This window comes from Pelecanus crispus, chromosome 6, assembly GCF_030463565.1.
Source record: "Pelecanus crispus isolate bPelCri1 chromosome 6, bPelCri1.pri, whole genome shotgun sequence".
Lineage (NCBI taxonomy): Eukaryota > Metazoa > Chordata > Aves > Pelecaniformes > Pelecanidae > Pelecanus > Pelecanus crispus.
This window is the reverse complement of record NC_134648.1, coordinates 2,256,376-2,271,924: the sequence shown is the minus strand read 5'-3', so window position 1 is coordinate 2,271,924 and position 15,549 is coordinate 2,256,376. Positions and strand designations below refer to the sequence as shown.

Below are 15,549 nucleotides of genomic sequence, written 5' to 3'. Positions count from 1 at the left end.
CCCTTCCCCTGTGCCCCCCACGAAGGGGTCCCTGCTATGGGGGTTGTCCCACCCCAGTCCCTCCCCTCACACCCCAGGAGCTGGTCCCTGTTTGGGGGATGAGGCTGAACCCAGCTCCCCGCTCTGATCAGGCACCCCCATATCCCACCCTGTCCCCCTCCTGCCGTCCCCGGGCCAGGCCAGGCCGTCCCCACGGGACCTTGCCCTCCCTTGGCCCCCGCCGCCTCCCGACAGAGTTTGGACTCGGAGCCGAAGGCTGCGCGGGATCCTCCGCCGTCCCCACCGTGCCGCCCGCATGGAGGTGAGCCCCCTGCTCCCCCCCAACCCCCGTGGGGTCGGGGTGCCGTCCCCGTTGCCCCGCCACTGCCACCCCTCTGTGCCGCCAGGTCCCCAAGAAGCTGGTGAACTCGGTTGCGGGCTGCGCCGATGACGCGCTGGCGGGGCTGGTGGCCTGCAACCCCGGCCTCCGGCTTCTGCAGGGACACCGGGTAGTCCTGCGTGCCGACTTGGTGGCCATCCGGGGCCGGGTGGCTCTGCTCTCCGGCGGGGGGTCCGGCCATGAGCCCGCCCACGCAGGTGAGACCCCCGTCGCCGTGGGCCGGCTGCTCCCGGCACAGCCCTGAGCACCGTGTCCCGCTCCGCAGGGTACATCGGGAAGGGCATGCTGACCGGCGTGGTGGCCGGCGCCGTCTTCACCTCTCCGGCCGTGGGCAGCATCCTGGCAGCCATCCGGGCGGTGACGCAGGCTGGCGCAGGTAGGGTGGCACGGTGGGGTGTGGATCCGGGCTTCACCCCTTGCCATGGCTTCACCCCCCGCCTCGTCGTGTCCCCCTGCCCCTGCAGCCGGGACCCTCCTAATCGTGAAGAACTACACCGGGGACCGGCTCAATTTCGGGCTGGCGCTGGAGCGGGCGCGGGCAGAGGGAGCCGACGTGCAGATGGTGGTGGTGGGGGACGACAGCGCCTTCACCACCCCAAAAAAAGCCGGGCGCCGCGGGCTGTGTGGCACCATCCTCGTACACAAGGTGCGGAGGGTGCCGCTGGTGCCTGGGCCCCCACTGCATCCCTGCGGGGACGTGAGATTTTGGGGGACGGGGCCCGGCGGTCCCTCACGCGCTCCTGCCCTTCGCAGGTGGCGGGGGCCCTGGCCGAGGCAGGGGCGAGCTTGAATGAGATCGTCGAGAAGGTTTCGGCGGCCGCCAAAGCCATGGGTAGGCATTTGGGACCCCCAGGGGTGCTGTGCCTTGTCTCCCAGCCCCATTTCCCCCATTCCTCTTGGCAGTTCACAGCCTTGGGGTACATCAGAGCCCCCCCATGTCCCCCACCAGCCCCAAATCCCCCAGATTTAGCGCCATCTTCCCTCCCCACACAGGTACCCTGGGTCTCAGCCTGTCCCCCTGCAGCATCCCGGGGTCCAAGCCAACCTTCCAGCTGGCTGATGACGAGATGGAGCTGGGGCTGGGTGAGGAGCCATCCCCCTGCACCCCCCTCAATGCCCCGGTGGGGGCCGAGTGCTCCCTGTCCCCCACGGAGCAGGCATCGCCCGGTGCGGGAGGTGCCCGCGGCGTGGGGTGATGCCCCCCCATCTCCGCAGGGATCCACGGCGAGGCGGGCGTGCGCAGGATGAAGGTGAGCGCGACCCCCCTGTCCCCCTCCCAGCCTCCCGCTTCCCCGTACCCCCCTGCTCTGCCCTCACAGCCCCCCTGTGCCCCCCAGATGCTGCTGGCGGACGAAGCAGTGGAGACGATGCTGGCGCACATGACGGACCCCTCCAACGCCTCCCGCCTGCCCCTGAGCCCTGGTGAGCCCCCCTGGCCCTCCGTGGCCCCCCCGGACACCCTGGGTGGGGGGCTTATTCTGCTCTCTACCCTGCAGGAGCCTCTGTGGTGCTGGTGGTGAACAACCTGGGCGGGCTGTCCTGCCTGGAGCTGGGCATCGTGGCTGGCGCAGCCGTGCGCTGCCTGGGTGAGTGCGGGGGGGTTTTGGGGTGCTATTCCCTGGCTCTGGCCCTTCTGTTCCTGGGGACCTTTCCTGCAAACCCCCCCTAACTCACACTCCCCGCTGCCCCGTGCCTGCAGAGAGCCGAGGCATCCGTATCGCCCGGGCTTTGGTGGGCTCCTTCATGACGGCGCTGGAGATGGCTGGGGTCTCCCTCACCCTCATGCTGGTGGACGAGGAGCTCGTGGGGCTGATTGGTGAGTGCCCACCAGCGGGGATGCAGTGAGGGATGGGGGTACGGGGGTCCCCAGGTGACGGGATGGCCAGGACACTGGGTCAGCGAGGTGTCCCGAGGTGCCCCGGAGCTGGGTGTCTGGCTGCCTGCACAGACAGCGCTGCCGGACATTTTGGCAAGGATCTGGCAGGGATCTGCTGAGCTGGCACTCGCTTCTCTCTCACCTCCTGCTGCTCCAGATGCCGAGACTACAGCCGTGGCTTGGCCCAACCTGGCCACGGCACCTGCGACGAGCCAGAGACAGGAGGTGCCGGCACCGAAGGACGGACCACGGACTGCGCAGCATGAGACCAGCACGGGTACGGGCAGCCCCGGGGAGCTCGAGTCCCCCAGGAGCTGTCACCTCCCTGTGCCTCAGTTTCCCTGTCTGCCCCAGGGACGGGCAGGAGTGACGTCTCCTCCCCGCAGGGCTTGACGCAGCGCGGGTACAGCTGATCCTGGAGCGGGTGAGCAGCACATTGCTCGATATGCAGGACAAGCTCAACGAGCTGGACCGTGCGGCGGGCGACGGGGACTGCGGCCACACGCACGCCCGGGCTGCCCGAGGTGGGTGCTGGCACCCTGGGAAGCGCCGGGGGGGCCATCGGCAGGGGACTTGTGGGGAGAGGGTACGCCAGCCATCCCCTCCCAGGAGCGGGGTCTTCCCTGGGACATTCCTTGTCAGGGAGTGGGGGAATCTTGAGCTGTTCTCTCCAGCTGGGGAGCAGGATCTGCCCCCGAGCTGCCCCTCTCTGGGATGCAAAGTCCCCCCCAGCCATCCCTTCCTGGAGGGACAGGGTCCCCGCACCCTGGGAGTCGTGACCCCAAAATGTCTCTGCTGCCACAAGGCACAGCAGGGAGTCCCTGCTTGTCCCCAAGGGACAGAGATCCCCCGGTGCCCCTGGGGCACTTAGGTGTCCCCGCCTGTCCCCAGGGGAGATGGGGGTCCCCCGGGCCCCGTGGGTCAGCCGAGGGAAGCATCCCAGCCCGTTCTCGCCTCCGTCCCTGCAGCCATCCAGGAGTGGGTGCGTGCTCAGCCCCCGCCGGCAGCCCCGGCCCAGCTCCTCTCCGCCTTGGCTGACCTGCTGCTGGAGAAGATGGGTGGCTCCTCTGGCGTGGTGGGTGCAGGGCGAGAGGAGGGGGTGTGGGTCCAGTTTGTCACCCCGTGGCACCCTGGCTGTGCCACCACCGCGGGCGGTGACGGGGATGGTGTCCCGGCAGCTTTACGGGCTGTTTCTAACGGCAGCCGCTCGGCCTCTGCTCAACCGCGACGACCTCCCAGCGTGGGCTGACGCCATGGATGCTGGCATTGAAGCCATGCAGCGGTGAGTGCTGCGGGCTGCGGGACCCCTGGCCCCTCCACGGGACCCCCCTATCCCTCTGCAGGACCCTAACAACCCCCTGCACCCCACGCAGGTACGGAGGAGCCGCGCCGGGGGACAGGACGATGGTGAGTGCAGGCAGCCCGGGGGACGTGGGGCAGAGCCACCCCGCTGTCCGCGAGCCACAGGGGCTGCCGAACTGGCCGCGGCGCTGGCTCTTAGCCCCTTTCCCCGTCTCTCCCAGTTGGACTCGCTGTGCGCTGCGGCACAGGCTCTGCACGCCCTGCGCGGCCCCGGTGCCGACCTGCTGCTGGTGCTGGCCGCTGCCGTGCAGGTACGGGGCTGGGGGAACCCGGCAGGCAGACCCAGAGCCAGGCTGGCAGGGGCTGGGGTGGAAATTACTGTCCCAGGGTCGTGCTGGCTGTCCTGGCGTCGTGCCGGCTTTCCCGGCCGCATCCTGAGCGCATCCTGTTTTTCCCCGGCAGAGCGCGGAGGCTGCAGCAGAGGCCACCAGGCACATGGAAGCCGGGGCGGGCAGAGCCAGCTACATCAGCTCGGCTCAGCTGCTGCAGCCTGACCCGGGGGCGGTGGCGGTGGCAGCGGTGCTGCGGGCCTTGCTGGAGGGGCTGCGGAGCTGAGGCACAGCCACCCCTCGGCCGCTCCCCCTGCCAGCCCCCCAAGGGCTCCGGCGGTGACAGGGGATGTGGCAGCACGCCCCACGTACCCCCCAATAAACCTTTGTGGACCCCCTAAACTGGCCCAGAGCGTCCATCCCCATGAGAGGGATGGGATGGTGGGGATTGGGGCTGGCAGGGGATGCACCCAGTTCATCCAGGCCGTGTCCCCACGCGAAGGGGGACAGGAGCAGAGATCCAGCCAGTCCTGTGCTCCAGCGTGAGCATGACTGCTGGGGGAGGAAGGAAACTTCTGGGATGGCCACGAGCTCTCCCCACCGGGTGCTGAGAGGGGAAATTGCAGGGCTCACATGGCCCCAGGCACGGGGCCTGGAAGTGGCTCTGGCAAAAGCACAAAGAAGAAGCAGGGAAAGGGGAAGAGCCTGCCCCAAGCTGGGGCAAGGGCCTGGGGAGAGCAGGGGGACCGGGCAGCGGGAGCCCAGGCTGCCAGGGGAGCTCCAGCTCCCGTGGCGGAGGGGAAGGAAGGAGACAGCAAGGACAAACCAAGCCCTTGGAGGGGACACAGCCCTCGGGCAGCACGGCTGGGCTTGGCCAGCACCAGGATCTGCTCCCCAGGCACCCAGCTCTCCCACCCAAGCTCCTGGCCCCGCTCGTGTCCCCAAGGATGCGGGTGCAGGAACGCTGCGGAAGCCAGCGGTTTATTACGTCTCCGCAAGGGCCCCAAGAGGCTGCTCGGCTGGTCCCCCCACCCGCACCCACGGGGTACGGGGAGAACGTACAGGCAGCCCGACGAAGGGCAAGGCACGGCGCGAGGGTCTCTTGCGTCCCCGCCGCCCCAAGCTGCGTCCCCTGCACCGGACACGGTCCCGGGACGGGGGATGGCAGCGCTGCCAGGCACAGGGGTGCTCCTCCAGCGGCTTCTGACCCGACGAGGCTCCGACAGCTCCGGCCATTGCATTGAGGGATGGCACTGCGGGGTCCGGGGAGGGCTCGAGGGCAGCCAGTTTGGCACGGACCAAGTTCCAGGCGCAAGGGGCCAGCTGGACCCAGCAGGAACCGGCAAGCAGAGGCCCGAGGATGCAGGCGGCAGCATCACGCCAATGCCAGGCCACAAAAGAGGCAAAGAGACGTCCTCACCGCAGCACCATCTCTGCTGTAAGGGAGCTGAGCCCCTTCCTCCCGCAAGCAGGTGAGCGTCGGGCGCAGGCAGCGGGAATGCCGGTGAGGGCAAGGCCGAGGGCAGGGCAGGCAGGGGAGTGATGGGGCTGCTGTGCAGGCGTCAGCGCTCGGCGGTGAGCAGGGGCTGTGGGGAGAGAAGCCCAGTGCCTCAACCCCCCCTGCCCGGCCCCCCGGGGCTGCGGTGGGAGGCAGGTTCCCCCAGCTCAGCTCCCCAAAGTCACCCTGCGACCCAGTGGGCCCCTGCAGAGGAGCTGGTACCTGGCAAGAGTCCGGGGAGTCGGCGTCGGGGCGCTTCCAGCTCGGCCTGGCCAGGGCACCCAGCACCAGCACCCCGAAGAGGAGGATCAGGAGCCCCAGTGTATTGGCAAAGACAGCCTCGGCGGGCAGGAGCTTGTACTCCGTCGTCCCGTTCTTCCTTGGGAGAAAAGGGGCCGAGAACTTTCCTGGATGTGCCCAGCCTTCCCCTAAGCCCACACAACCCTGTACCCGCCCTGCAGCAGGTTAACCACGCACCTGAGGGGGGAAACCACTCACTTCCCTTCGTCGCCCCATGCTCAGTTTCACTCGATGCCACTTCTAGCACCGAGAGACAACAACCAGCCCAAAACCACCCCCCTGAGCCTCCCTCCCTGCACGGGCTCTCCCCACGCCGGCCGCAATGCTCACAGGCTGAAGAAGAGCTTCTCGTTGATGCCTGACACGCACGAAGCCACGGACAGCATGAGGATGGTGGAGCCAAAGAAGACGTGGACAGGCTTGTAGAGGGCACGGAGCCAGGCAGGAGCCCAGGGCAGCAGGAAGGCGCAGAAGCCGGCCAGCCACTGCAGGGATGGGAGGTGAGGTGAGGGCGAGGGGTATGGGGAGTCGGGACGCAGGGGGCCGGGGCACAGCACCCACCTGGCAGGAGAAAAGCAGCACGGTGGCCAGCCCCAGCCAGCTGTGCAACGAATACATGTTGGGCGTCCCGTGGTCGTTGTGGAAGCGAAAGACGGCCGCCAGCCCCAACACGGCCAGGCTGAAGGCTGCCAGGGCCAGGGCAGTGTGCAGCACCTTCCAGGGGAGCTTGGGGCCACGCCAGGCAGTGGGCAGGCGGTAAACCAGGGCCGCTGTTGGGCGAAAAGGTCAGGCAGGAGCTGTGCCGTGGCCGCGCCGCGCCGCACGCCCCGCTCACCTGCGCCGTACAGCACCACCATGCCCGTCACCATCAGCACCGGGTGCCAGTTGAACGTCCGGGCGCTGCCGTCCAAAGCGAAGCCGCCGCGCCAGTGCTGGCACCAGGCGCTCACGAAAGCCACGCACACGAAGCCCAGGCCGCCCAGGAGGACGCAGAAGGGCAGGAAGGGTAAATCCAGCATCTCCGCGACGGGATGACGGTGCCTGGGGGGAGAGCGAGACGCCTGCTCAGCCTCTGCCGGGGTTTCCCGCTTGCGCCGGCTCTTGCCTGCGTGCAGACACCCCCAGGGAGGAGCCAGACCGAAAAGGGAACCAGGCACCCTGAGGAAGGGCAGCCCTGGACCAGCTGCTGCCCAGCCAGGGAAGGATGCCAGGGCTGGAACCGGCCAACTGGGGATGTGTAGGGTGAAACCAGCCCCTGTAGAGCCAGGTCCCCAAGCAGCACCCCACCGCGCCGCCCCGGCACGCTGCACCCAGGCAGAACAGCACAGTCCCGTACCTGGGGACCAGTAGCAAGGGCCCCAAAGGGGGTCCAGGTGTCTCCTGTAACCCTGCCCCCCCCCAGTCCCCCTATATTGTCCCCAAGAACCCACTGATCTCATCCCTCCCTCTCACACCCCGCTCTCTCCGTCCCCCCAGCACCCTCAAAGCTGTACCCCAGCCCCCTTCCACCTCCCCGCTGGCACCTACGCTCCCTCTCACACCCCCCACCCCCACCCAGCACCCTGTACCCCTCCAGCTGCACCCACAGCACTGGGCTCACCCCAGCTGGGTGCAAAGAGGCAACCCTGTACCCCCCTAACCCAGACCATGGCAGCCTCAGTACCTCTGCTCCCTCCTGCCTGCTCTGGGCCAGCCCTCGCCCCACCGGGGTTGGAGGGGGGACCCGCAGGAGACCCCCACAACCCTGCCTGGGCTGGGCAGGGCCCTACCTCAGCCCATGGGACTCGAGCAGGTGACTAGCAGGAGCGGGGCTGCGCTTATTTGCCTGGCGATTTGCATCTGCCGCCAGAAATAGATATTTATTTCTCCTCCCGGGGTGGGGGACAGCCCTGTGTCCCCCAGATCAGCTGCCCCACGGGACTGTGAGGGAGGAGGTGGGTGGGACATGGTCCTGGCACAGCACGGGGATCACGAGCTTGGTCACACACTCGTGCTGAGACCTCGCAACGCTCGCCACGGCGCTGAGTGGGCACCACGGCTCCCCCGGGCCTGGCCCCATGGCTCCCCCAAAGCCTGAGCCCCACAGCTCCCCTGGGCCTGGCCCCATGGCTCTCCTGGGCCTGGCGACATGGGGCCTGGCCCCACAGCTCCCCCAAAGCCCGAGCCCCACAGCTCCCCTGGCCTGGCCCCATGGCTCCCCTGGGCCTGGCGACATGGGGCCTGGCCCCACGGCTTCCCCACAGCCTGGGCCCCACGGCTCCCCCAAAGCCTGGAGACGTGGGGCCTGGCCCCACGGTTCCCCCAGACCTGGTGACACAGGGCCTGCCACTACGACTCCCGCAACACCGGGAACACAGTGCCCGGCCCCACGGCTTCCCTGGGGACACAGGGCCCGGCCCCACGGCTCTCCCGAACCCCGATCACAGGGCCCCGCGGCTCCTCCCGGCCCCGGGAAGACGGAGCCGGCCCCACAGCTCCCCCAGCCCCAGGGACGCGGGGCCCGGGGCTGATCCCGGGGCCGTACCTCAGCCCCGCCCGCCGCCCGCCGAGCCCCGCCGCCCCCTCGGCCTCGCCGGGCGCCTCCATGTTGGACGGCGCCGCTCTGGCCGCTCGCCTCGGTGCTGGCTCCCGCCCAACCCCACCCCGGGGCCGGCGACCAGCGAGAGCGGCGGCCAGAGCGGCCCCCGCGCGGCCCCTTCCAGCCGCCCACTTCCGCTTCCGGTCTCCCCGCCGCCTCGGTGGCTCCGCCGTTGCCCTGGAGACGGAAGATGGCGGCGGCAGGTCAGCGTCCCGGGGTGGGCCGCGGCGGGGACCACCGGCACCCACAGCCCCGGGCACCGCGGGTTGCCGGTGCGCCGGGGGGTGGGATGGGGGCGAGAGCCGGGGAGGTGGCCCCGGGGGTGGAGGGGGGCACGGCGGGCTCCGGGGGCGGGGGGGGAGCCCCGGTGGCACTGCGGCCTGCTCGGGGATTTGGCTCGGGGGAAGCCGCATGGGGACACAAGAGGGGAGCCGGGGGCCAGGCACGGAGAGGACATCTGCGAGAAGGTCGGGGGGGGGGTGGCATGGGACCTGGGGGTGCGGGGAGCTGCCCCCTTCCCTCCCCGCCAGCCCTGTGGGTCCTTTTCGGAGAAGGAAGGCCTCAGCGCAGCGCTCTCCTGCCAGGACACGGGGGATCCCCCGTTCTTCTGCACCCCCCAGTCCCTCCGAGCACTACCTTACCTCCCTCTGCGTCGCGTCTCTCCTTCCCCAGCGCTGCCGTGCCGCTGTCCCCAGGGCTGGCTGTCAGCGGTGGGAGAAGGGCAGAAGGGCTGTGCCTCCTCGCTTGTCCCCAAACAGCCCCACTCCCTCGCTGTGTCCTCGTCCTCTCTCTGACTCCCCTCGTCCCTCTCCCTGCCCCAAGCACGGTCCCGGGGTGGGGCGAAGGAGAGCAATGCCGGGACACGGCGTGCCCAGACCTGCCCCCGTAGCGTGGCCTGCTCAGCACTGCCCAAGGAGCCGTTGGCGGCTTTAGGGCTTGTCCGGCATGAGAGGTGTGAATAACCTGCCTGGACACCGCTCCCCGGGACTTGCACGTCTCCCTCGTCCCTGAATCTCTTCCCATCTGTTTCCTCAGATCAGGGTGGCTGTGAGGCTGGAGGGTGGGAGGGAGAGACCGAACCTGAGCCCGCTGTGGGGTGAGAAGAGAGGGGAGATGGCTTATTTGTGAGAGCCCAGCCAACAGACCAGGGGCAGAGCACGGCTCTGCATCGGCGTGCTAGAAACTGGCAGGAGCTGCCGTTGATTTGACCTTCCTTTGGGTTTCCCAGCAGAGGAGGTTTGCGAGGTGCAGGGGGATGCGTCTCACCCTGCCAAACGAATCCTCCGCTCCCCTTCCAGGTCCTGGCTGTAGGGAGAGGCGACGCTGAGCCCCTCAGCTCCGCACCATGAGCTGGCTCTGCTGCTGGGGATGCCGGGGCTGAGGGCTCCAACCCCCGGAGAAGGAAGATGCTCCAGACCAGTAACTACAGCCTGGTGCTGTTCCTGCAGTTCCTCCTCCTTTTCTATGACCTCTTCGTCAACTCCTTCTCAGAGCTGCTCCGCACGGCCCCCGCCGTCCAGCTCGTCCTCTTCATGTGAGCGCCGGGTGGGCATAGCGGGTAGCGCGGTGCGGCGGGCGGGCCAGGGTCTCACTACGTCTCTCTCCTCCCGCAGCATCCAGGACATCGCTATTCTCTTCAACGTCATCATCATCTTCCTCATGTTCTTCAACACCTTCGTCTTCCAGGCTGGGCTGGTCAACCTCCTCTTCCACAAGTTCAAGGGGACCATCCTGCTGTCGGCAGCCTACCTGGCGCTCAGCATCTCCTTCCACGTCTGGGTTATGGTAGGTTGGGGTGGGCTCGGGGCTGCCGGCATCTCCCGAGGGCAGGCAGTGCAGGCAGCATGGGCAGCAGTCTGCTTGCTTTGCTGACCACAGCCCCCTGCTCCCTTCAGTCCCTCTCCCACGAGAGGAAAGCCATGAGGCCGCACCTCGAATTCTGTGTCCAGTTTTGGGCCCCTCAGTACAAGAAGGACATTGAGGTGCTGGAGCGTGTCCAGAGAAGGGCAACGGAGCTGGGGAAGGGTCTGGAGCACAGGGCTGGTGGGGAGCGGCTGAGGGAGCTGGGGGTGTTCAGCCTGGAGAAGAGGAGGCTGAGGGGAGACCTTATCGCTCTCTGCAGCTCCTGACAGGAGGGTGCAGGGAGGGGGGTGTTGGGCTCTTCTCCCAAGGAACCAGTGATAGGACGATAGGAAATGGGCTCAAGCTGCGCCAGGGGAGGTTTAGATTGGATATTGGGAAAAATTTCTTGATGGAAAGAGTGGCCAAGCATTGGAAGAGGCTGCCCAGAGAGGTGGGGGAGTCCCCAGCCCTGGAGGGGTTCAAAAAACGGGCAGAGGTGGCACTTTGGGCCATGGTTTAGTGGGCATGGGGGTGTTGGGCTGATGGTTGGCCTGATGATCTTAGAGGTCCTTTCCAACCTCAGTGATTCCTAGTTTTACTTTCATTGAAAAATAATGCAGCCAGCAAGCCAGGAAACATGAAATTGCTACTCTCCCTTTAACTGGTTTAGTGGTGGACTTGGTAGTGTTAGGTTACTGATTGGACTGGATGATCTTAAAGGTCTTTTCCAACCTCAACGATTCTAGGATTCTGTCTACTGTCGCATGGGCAGTTTGGTGTCCCCCCGTGATTCCCTGCACGTCCCCCCTCTAGACATCAGGCTGGAAGGGAGCTGCCCCATCCCAGCCCCTACCCTAAGGGCCATGACCTGCTGGAAAATCCTCTTTTCCCAGGCGAAGCCCACAGAGCTCCAGCTCTGTGCTGGCACAGAAGCCCATGCTGGGGTAATCCCCGCTGAAGTCCGTGACAGCAGCTCCCGATTTACCTGGGATTAATCCCCAGCAAACACCAGTGCTCAGAGCCTGGGGGCAGCCCCCTCCCCGCTGGCATCAAGCAGCACTGAGGGCTGTCGGGAGTCCGGGCTCCGTCCAGGCAGCGTCTTCCCCTTCTCCCCCCGCGACTAAAATCCCTCCTGTCCCCTTCCCCAGAAGGAGCAGCCCGCACGCCCTGCCCAGCTCCTGGGCACCCTCCTCCACCGGCCTCTTGTCCCCTGCTCCAGCCTCTGGGCAAGGGTCCGTGTCCCCACCCTGCTGCCGGGGTGATGCTTTGAGCTGGGCCGGGGGCCACCCAGCACCAGGGTGTTGGAGCAGGGAGCCACGCCGGTGCTGCCCACGCCATCCGGGCAGGGGATTGACGGGGATTTGCAAGGATCTGAAGTCTGAAGCTAGAATAGGTCCCGGCTCGCTGGCGAAATCCCCTGAGCTGCTTAACTTTTGGGGTGGGGGGCCGCTCCCCGAGCCAGCAGCGTCACCCCTGGCCCGTGCGCAGCCTCTGGGCCAGCGGCACGCTGGGCTGAGGGAGCCAGAGGCGTGGGGTGCTGCCCCCAAACTAATGCACGGGTTATTCCTGTCTGCCTGTCTGTCTGCCTCAGAATCTGCGGTGGCGGGACTCCAGCCGCTTCGTGTGGACCGAAGGCCTGCAGACACTTTTTGTTTTCCAGCGGCTGGGTAAGGGCTCGTGGTCGCAGGGTCCCTGGTGGGGTCCTGCCCCTTTTGGGGAGCCTGTGGGGGCGAGAGTGGGGGCCCACCCTCACCTCCCTCCCTCCCTCCCTCCCTCCCGCAGCGGCTGTGCTCTACTGTTACTTCTACAAGAGGACGGCCGTGCACCTGGGCGACCCGCTCTTCTACCAGGACTCGCTCTGGCTGCGCAAGGAGTTTGCCCAATTCCGCGGCTGATGGCTTCCCTCGCGCTCCGGGTGATCCCACCGTCTCCCCGACAGCCCCCGTCGTCTCTTTGCACCTCACAGACCCCATTGGGGACGGCTCCGGCTCAGCCACCTGCTTCCTCTTCCTCCCGGAGACTGGCCCTGCCGCCGGCACGGCTCGGGTGGATGCTGGGAGTTGGTGGGAGGCTGGCGGTGCGTCCCAGGAAGGTCCATCCCGCCGCCGCATCCCCTGTTGGGACTCGAGTGTTTTTGTAAACAGTAAAGAAATAAATTGGCTGCGTTTTCCATGGGCTTCCTGGTGTCTGTGCCCCGCTGGATTCTCCCTGGCTCTTCCCTTCCTTCCCGGTGACAGCGGCTGCCATCCCGGCAGCCTTTCCCACGCCTTGCCCCAGCTCAGCGCTGCGCTGGCAGCCACAGAACGGGGCTGTTTCCACCTCGCAGCGCGGAACTCGGGGCTCAACGTAGGAAAACGGAGGCAGAACTGGAGGGCAACCGGGGGTCCTCGCGCGTCCGTCCCCGCAGCTCCCTTGGGTTGCGCCCGGGACTCGAACCCGCGGCCCGGAGGTCCCGGTCTCCCGAACCATAGAGAGGGGCGGAGAGAGCGGCCCGGCGCCTTCCCGCCCCGCGCTCCCGGGAGCGAGGGCGGCGGTTGCCATGGAGATGGAAGATGGCGCCCAGGAGTGAGTGTGGGGCTGCCACGGGCAGCGGGGCCGGGGGACAGCGGGGCCTGAACCAGGCCGGGAGCGGGGCTGAGCGGGGCAGGGGCCGGTCCGTGCCGCCCCCGCCCATGGCCTCCTTGCTCCCGCAGGTCGCCAACGCTCCTCGGCGCCGCTGCAGGTCCTGCTTTTCCTCAACGGCTGGTACAGCGCTACCTACTTCCTCCTGGAAGCCTTCGTCTTCGTCTACAAGGGTGAGCCCCCCAGCCCGGTTCCTCCCCCCCCGCTCCGGGCAGCCGCCCCCTGCCCTGAGGGTCCCGGGGGGAGGCTGTGGGTGCAGGCCCTGAGGGCAGCGCTGGCTGTGCCCGCAGTGCTGCTGCTGCCGTACCCCTTCACCAACCTGGTGCTGGATGTGGTGCTGCTCTTCCTCTACCTCGGCACTGAGGCCACCCGTATCTTCTTCGGTAAGTCCTGGGGACAGCGGGGAGGCAACCCTCAGGGCGAGATCCCCCGGGGCGAGATCCAGGTGACACCCGGCTCCAGAGCCCCCCCAGAAACCGCCAGCGCAGAGCTGCGACCACGGCGATGCCGTTTACCATGTGTCCCCCCCAAGCAGAGTTCTTGGGGGGCCCACAGACCCTGGTGGGGGACACCCCTGCTAACCGCCTGCCCCGCAGGGTCCAAGGGCAACCTGTGCCAGCGGAAGGTGCCGCTCTCCATCAGCCTGGCTCTGACCGTCCCAGCAGCCGTGATGGCAACCTATTACCTGTTGCTGCAGACCTACGCCCTGCGCCTGGAAGCCATCCTTAACGCCATCCTCCTGCTCTTCTACGCCGTGGAGCTGCTGCTGGGCATCCTCGCGCTGGTCTCCTTCTCCAGGTACCAGCGCCTGTCTGCGCCATGCGGGGTAACGCCGCAGGAACCGGCGCAGTGAGCTGCCAGGGCGATTTGGCGCCAACACGTCCCCCTCTTTCCTTTTTGCAGCGCGGATTCATACTGAGACCCCATGCCCCGCCGAAGGACCAGGCACGGAGCGGCGCAGGTACGCGAGGCGGCAGGGAGCCAGCGGCCACGGTGCCGGCTCCACTGCCCAGCCCGCACGCTGGTGGTCGCAGGCAGCCCCTGCCCGCAGGCAGCTGCAGGCAGGGGTGGTCTCCACCCTGCCTGCTCTCCGCTTCGCCCGCAGCACTCATGAGCAACCTGCCGCGCAGCACCAACCCGCTGCCAGCCGGGACGCGGCCCCCAGGGCTTGTGACGTGCAGGTCAGTTCGAGGTACGGAGAATTTTTTTTTTTTTTCTACTACCTTCTCAGAATAATTCACTATTTTCCAATAAATATTTATTTTTACCTGGTGCCTGGGCACGTAGCTTCCCCTGGGGCAGCGGGTTGGGCGGGAAGTGCTCAGGAGTTTCCAGCACCGCACCGCTGCCCGACAGCGCTGCCCTGGGGGGACACAGGAGCCCCTTGGAAATCTCCGAGGATCATAGACTAGAATCCTAGAATTGTTGAGGTTGGAAAAGACCTTTAAGATCATCCAGTCCAACCACTGACATAACACTACCAAGTCCACCACTAAAGCAATCAAGGGCAGAGTCATAATTTCATGTTTCCTGGCCTGGTGGCTGGATTGTTTTTTAATGAAAGTAAAACTAGGAATCACTAAGGTCGGAAAGGACCTCTAAGATCATCAGGCCAACCATCAACCCAACACCCCCATGCCCACTAAACCATGGCCTGAAGCGCCACGTCTGCCCGTTTTTTGAACACTTCCAGGGATAGGGACTCCACCACCTCTCTGGGCAGCCTCTTCCAATGCTTCACCACTCTTTCCGTGAAGAAATTTCTCCTAATATCCAATCTAAACCTCCCCTCATGCAGCTTGAGGCCATTTCCTCTCATCCTATCTCTAACTACTTGGGAGAAGAGCCCAACACCCTGCTCCCTGCACCCTCCTGTCAGGCAGCTGTAGAGAGCGACCAGCTCCGTTGCCCTTCTCTGGACATGCTGGATGGTGAGGGTCAGGGACAGCGGGCACAGGGACACTAAGAATCCCCAAACTCTGCTCTTTGCTCCCACACAGCGGCCCTAAAACGCTCCCACCCCTTACCTAAAAGACCGTCAGAGGGAGGAAACGTGACAGAAGAGCCCTACAGCACCGTATAAAAGATTGACAACGTCATCAAGTTTATTACACAATTTCCAACCTATCAGAAAGACAAACAAATCTAGTCACTGCGAGCAGGAGGGGCAGCGCCTCGCTGGGTGGTTAATAGGGGTTTGCTCTGCACTTTTCCCCACTATTTGGAAAGAAACTAAAAATTTGTGTCGTTAAGTAAAAAACAGAACTCTCCCACCGAGCGCTCCCCCCCCAGCACTCACCCGCTAAGCTGGCACCTCATGGTACTTTACAAGATGGGGTTGGGGTTTTTTTTGTGGTTTTTTTTGTTTGTGTGTCATTTCAACCTAAAAAGACCTCCAGAGCCGGGTTTCTCCTGTCCAGCAACAGTTCAGAGGGCGACATTGCCCAGCTGGCAGCCCTGGGAGCTGGCACCCGCCCTGGAAGTCACCCCCAGGTCTCCTCAGCTCCCCCCGACCCTTCCCGGGCTCTCCCACTCCTGCGGAAGGGACCTGCGCCGGGACCCGCAGCCCGGAGGGGGACGGGCGATCACGGAGGGCAGCCAAAGGGGTGGTCGCAGCCTGCCCTGCCGCTCTCTGCCTCCTCAGCTTCCTCTAAAACAAGGAAGGCGCCGCGGGAGAGGCCGGCTCCGTGCAGGGTCCTGCCGGCGCTCGGCAGCCGGAGCTGCCGTTTGGGAGACGAGCACGGCGGTGGCAATGCCGCTGCGGCGAGCCGGTGGGGAACGTCGGGGCAGAGGGTGGGGACCCGCCACACAGCTCCAGCCCCC

General features: G+C 66.3%; 4 protein-coding genes across 4 annotated transcripts; 3 read left to right on the top strand and 1 right to left on the bottom strand.

Annotated features, from left to right (window-relative positions):
- The first annotated feature begins 389 nt into the window (after positions 1–389).
- On the top strand, positions 390–4,172 carry TKFC (triokinase and FMN cyclase). The gene is made up of 16 exons (XM_075712301.1): positions 390–576; positions 645–755; positions 844–1,025; positions 1,133–1,211; positions 1,373–1,462; positions 1,595–1,629; positions 1,717–1,801; positions 1,876–1,965; positions 2,079–2,195; positions 2,413–2,532; positions 2,642–2,779; positions 3,224–3,330; positions 3,434–3,537; positions 3,629–3,662; positions 3,779–3,868; positions 4,020–4,172. The coding sequence occupies exons 2-16, from the start codon at positions 662–664 to the stop codon at positions 4,170–4,172; spliced, it is 1,518 nt and encodes a 505-aa protein (XP_075568416.1). The 5' UTR covers positions 390–576; positions 645–661.
- Positions 4,173–5,448: 1,276 nt separating this feature from the next.
- CYB561A3 (cytochrome b561 family member A3) lies at positions 5,449–6,704 on the bottom strand. Its single transcript, XM_075712303.1, has 5 exons — positions 6,520–6,704; positions 6,246–6,454; positions 6,015–6,169; positions 5,607–5,763; positions 5,449–5,472 (listed from the first exon to the last, which is right to left on the bottom strand). The coding sequence occupies exons 1-5, from the start codon at positions 6,701–6,703 to the stop codon at positions 5,449–5,451; spliced, it is 729 nt and encodes a 242-aa protein (XP_075568418.1). The 5' UTR covers position 6,704.
- A 1,722-nt stretch (positions 6,705–8,426) lies between these two features.
- Positions 8,427–12,032, top strand: TMEM138 (transmembrane protein 138). The gene is made up of 5 exons (XM_075712314.1): positions 8,427–8,465; positions 9,561–9,796; positions 9,876–10,047; positions 11,696–11,771; positions 11,887–12,032. Exons 2-5 carry the CDS (start codon positions 9,669–9,671, stop codon positions 11,997–11,999), a joined length of 489 nt encoding a protein of 162 aa, XP_075568429.1. The 5' UTR covers positions 8,427–8,465; positions 9,561–9,668; the 3' UTR covers positions 12,000–12,032.
- A 611-nt stretch (positions 12,033–12,643) lies between these two features.
- Positions 12,644–13,579, top strand: TMEM216 (transmembrane protein 216). The gene is made up of 4 exons (XM_075712257.1): positions 12,644–12,661; positions 12,752–12,899; positions 13,017–13,109; positions 13,323–13,579. The coding sequence occupies exons 1-4, from the start codon at positions 12,644–12,646 to the stop codon at positions 13,577–13,579; spliced, it is 516 nt and encodes a 171-aa protein (XP_075568372.1).
- The last annotated feature ends 1,970 nt before the right edge of the window (positions 13,580–15,549 follow it).